Here is a 4,097-nt window from a genome sequence, read left to right as displayed (position 1 = left end):
GCCCAGTATGTTTCCGAGTTAAAAAAGTATTCTCTTGAATTTTCAAGAACAGTCACCAAACCAAACCCCACTCGTCCGGTTAAAAAATGAGCACCCATTATGGACACTCATTCGGGTTGCCTCAAATGAACGCCATATAAGGTTGCTGTCTTTCCACTATCAGCTTATCTAAGAACTTCCCCAAAATTGAGAATTGCAGGAAATATTAACCTCTCCCAAGTGTTTTTGGTGATTTTAGTCAAGTAACTCGTAGCAACATAATTTTTAGCTTTGAACAAATTTGGCTAAAATAAAAAGGTAAATATAATCAGAGCAAAATTTTTTAATCAAATGGTTCCCTCCAAGTAGAAGGGACATGAAAGAAGCAAAGATACTTATATATCAATCTGTAAAACACAACACTCTAAGGGACCAAAGCAGAGGCACTATTCCCCAGTGTTCTGAACCACCAAAGGCCAACCAATCCAAACAATAAGCAACAGCAGCAGGCAGCATACATTGTAGAGAATTCCCCAGGACCAAAACCTACTTCTAACTTTCTGAAAGAATCAATTTGGATAAAGCTTCTCTACAGTCACTTAATCAAATGCATCATCATCATCATCAGGAAGGGGCTGTGCTGCAGCTGCCATTAATTCAGCTTCATGCCTGCAAAAAATACCAAATGTTACAACTAATTATCTTGGAGGAAATACAGTTCAATGTGATTTCTCATCTTTGTATATTCAAAATATGTTCTTCCACAAATATTGTTTGCACATATAATCAAAATCCTGTATCAATTCTGAAAAACAACCTTTTTTTCTCAATCAATTTAATATTATAGAAAAACAAATAAATAAATGTTTGTACCATCACATTTGTATTCGAAGAATACACAATACACAACTACCCTATAACAATCAATGTAAACAGCACTGAAAACATCCATCACAGGGTGCTAACTTACCGACTAATCAAATAATTGACGGCAAATATCTGATTTAACTACATGTAAGCTTTTGTTCAATATACAAATACCTCTTTCTAGTATTGTGAATCAGAATAAATTACAGAATTCTAATTGTGAACTACAGAACCAAGGTCGTTTATAGACAAATATGAGCCAGTAGAGATTAAAAGCTTAAATTATATGATTATATATTCTATAGAAATAGAGATAAGATAAGGAAAAACTAAAAAGACTTCATTGGCATTGGCATCATTAAGTAAAATGAGGTAATGGTTTCTCACTTCAGTTTAAAAGAATATAAACATTTAGTTTTAATTGATCACAGATGTTCTTGTAATTCTAAGAACAGTGAACTCTATTCCGAAACACCTAACAACAGAAGCAAGGATATGGTAAATATTGCAAAGAGAGTGCAATGATCACAAGTATCACAAATCAATATATAAAATAATGTTATCACTTACTGTTGTTGTGCAGCCATGTCAATTTGCACTTCTGGTGGAGCAAGAGCAGGTGACTCAACAAAGTGGAGGTTTGCGTCCCTGCAGCATGTAGTGAATGATTAACCATAAATAACAAAGAATTACATAGTGTAGAACAATGAAACAGGACAAATAACAAAGGGAAATTAATGACTTCTTAACAATTTGTCAATTACCCAGCAAGCTTCCTGGCAAGATACAAGAAAGGCTTCTCAAAGTTGTAGTTGCTCTTTGCAGAAATCTCATAGTACTGAAGATTCTTCTTCCTGTGAAATGTGACCTGCTTCGCTTTCACCTGCCTGTTCTTAACATCAACCTTATTTCCGCATAGAACAATTGGGATATTCTCACACACCCTGACATTATGACAGAAAATCAATTTAAATTTACCAGTGAAATATCCTTACTATATGATACAATATAATGAATAAACAAGGGCACACAAAAAAGAACCTGCAGAGATCCCTATGCCATGTGGGAACATTCTTGTAGGTCAATCGAGCAGTGACGTCAAACATTATTATGGCACATTGCCCATGAATACTGCATATACGGAATTTACATACCATTATTATGATGTATATGAAAAAGCAATGTTAACTAACAAATAAGACATGTATTAAAGATGAATTTTAGATGACTTCAAAACATGTTCCAGCCATGTTCTTCCACCGGTAAAGGTAGTATCTTTTGCAAGACTCACTAATACAAGTGTCATAAACACTTATTGAAAAATAAGTAAGGACTCCGTACTATCATCGGCCATAAGGTAACTACTTCCAATCTAAATCATTGTAGACCAGTTCTTTACTTGAAACCCTCAAACAACTTTTCCCAACCAAGGAAAGAGGAAAGAATAAATAGAACAAAGGGGCAGAATATCTTCCAAAATATAGTTTGTTAATTCCATAAATTCCCAATTAACCAAAAAACACAAGAACGAGACTTGATGGCGACAACTTACTAGTAGCCATCTCTTAGCCCTCCAAACTTCTCTTGTCCAGCTGTATCCCAGCAATAAAACCTAATCTTCCCACAATTTGTGAAGAAGTCCAATGGGTGGACTTCAACACCAATTGTTGCTGCAAAACAGAGATTTCAAATATATGTCAATAGATAATAACATGAAGCATACAAGGAAGGATTCAAACAAATCATAATAGCTTACGCTCATATTTCTTCTCAAACTCTCCAGTAAGATGCCGCTTGACAAAGGTGGTTTTCCCTGCAGCAGTACAATTGAGATAAATCACATTGATGTTGAATAAACAAGATTTCAATTGAAAGCCTTGAAGAGTATAGACAAAAAAAAAAGGCAGATCTAAACCCCAAATCCTCACTTTCTTGTTACTAAAATGTGGAAAAGAAAATCTTGAATTTTATTTTCATGCTGATCGGGTATCCCAGGGAATGAAAAACTAATTTGTTCATTTTTCCACATCACAACAATAATAACATAAGATATAAGAATTTTTTTTCAAATAGTTCAACGTTTAAAAAAAAGATCTCGAAACCTCATAACCCTCCACTGATTGCTGAGAAAAAAAAATGAGTACATGATTTAAAAAACCACACACACAAGCAAAGTTTGAACCTTTAAGCTTGTACTACTTTCTTTCCCTGTAATCCGGTAAGAAAAACAGAGATTTTTCCCATTACCCGATTCCCAAACAGTGTCAAGAATCCAATATTTAAAATCGTAATATTCCAACACTTTCTGGCCAACCAAACATAGCATAACATTTTTTAGATAAAACAAAATTATACCTGTGCCACCGTCACCGACGATGACGAGCTTGAAGCTCGGGTAATCAACAGTCTGCTGATTCGGAAGTGCCTAAACCAAACCAAACAATCAAAAACAGCAGCCGATCAGATCATGAAAAAATTAGATTTAACAAAAAAAACAAAAAAAAAAAACTAACCCTAACCCTAGATTGAAAATAAAAGATCAAGAGGGAGGAGGAGGTCACCATATGAATGAAGAGAGAGAAAGAGAGACGGAGAGATGAGTGAGAATTTGAATTGCGTTTGTAGATAGAGAGAAGGGTTTTGATAGTAGATAAATAGAAGCGGTGGGCTTGAGGTTTGGCTTTTGTTTGACGCGATTGCATGAGCCGTTGGATCGAATCCCGCTTCAAAACGCCGCTTGAATTTGAACCCTACACGTGGTCCGATATCCGCTTCTACTTTTTTAATAGGGTTTTATGTAGGGCACGAACAGAGCAGAAGTTCTGGAATTTTGGTGTCGGATTCCCATTCCGTCTAAAGCCTGATATTTGAACTGAATTTTTCATTCCATCAACCCCACACATTTCCCACTTTTTTTTTTCTCTCTTTTTCTTTTCAATTTTTTTTAAATTTTGTTTCCATTGTTGTACAATAATGGAAAATACTTTGTTATCCCAATTGTTTTGTCTCACTTTTTCCGTTTTTTCAAATTGGCTTTAGGGTTTTTTTTATCAAGGGAAAAAGAATTATTATATTTGATTTTATTATACATTTTCCTATTATTTTATTTTTATATAAAAAAAATTAAATAAGTTAAATGGGTTTGAAAAAACATATAAAAATAATTTATCAGCTTTAAATCTAGTTTTTTTTTTTTTTCTCCCTTTATTTTTTTTCTATTTTATTTCTTTCATATTTTCCTTCAAAATTTT

At 33.9% G+C, this 4,097-nt stretch overlaps 1 protein-coding gene across 1 annotated transcript; it reads right to left on the bottom strand.

The window, feature by feature from the left end:
* Positions 1–285: 285 nt before the first annotated feature.
* LOC117922712 (GTP-binding nuclear protein Ran-3-like) lies at positions 286–3,563 on the bottom strand. Its single transcript, XM_034840906.1, has 8 exons — positions 3,408–3,563; positions 3,202–3,271; positions 2,603–2,659; positions 2,399–2,516; positions 1,888–1,977; positions 1,611–1,790; positions 1,417–1,494; positions 286–648 (listed from the first exon to the last, which is right to left on the bottom strand). The coding sequence occupies exons 1-8, from the start codon at positions 3,546–3,548 to the stop codon at positions 579–581; spliced, it is 804 nt and encodes a 267-aa protein (XP_034696797.1). The 5' UTR covers positions 3,549–3,563; the 3' UTR covers positions 286–578.
* Between the last annotated feature and the right edge of the window lie 534 nt (positions 3,564–4,097).

Source organism: Vitis riparia, chromosome 9 (assembly GCF_004353265.1).
Source record: "Vitis riparia cultivar Riparia Gloire de Montpellier isolate 1030 chromosome 9, EGFV_Vit.rip_1.0, whole genome shotgun sequence".
NCBI classification, from domain to species: domain Eukaryota; kingdom Viridiplantae; phylum Streptophyta; class Magnoliopsida; order Vitales; family Vitaceae; genus Vitis; species Vitis riparia.
The sequence above is the reverse complement of the archived record's forward strand: the minus strand, read 5'-3'. Positions and strand labels throughout refer to the sequence as shown.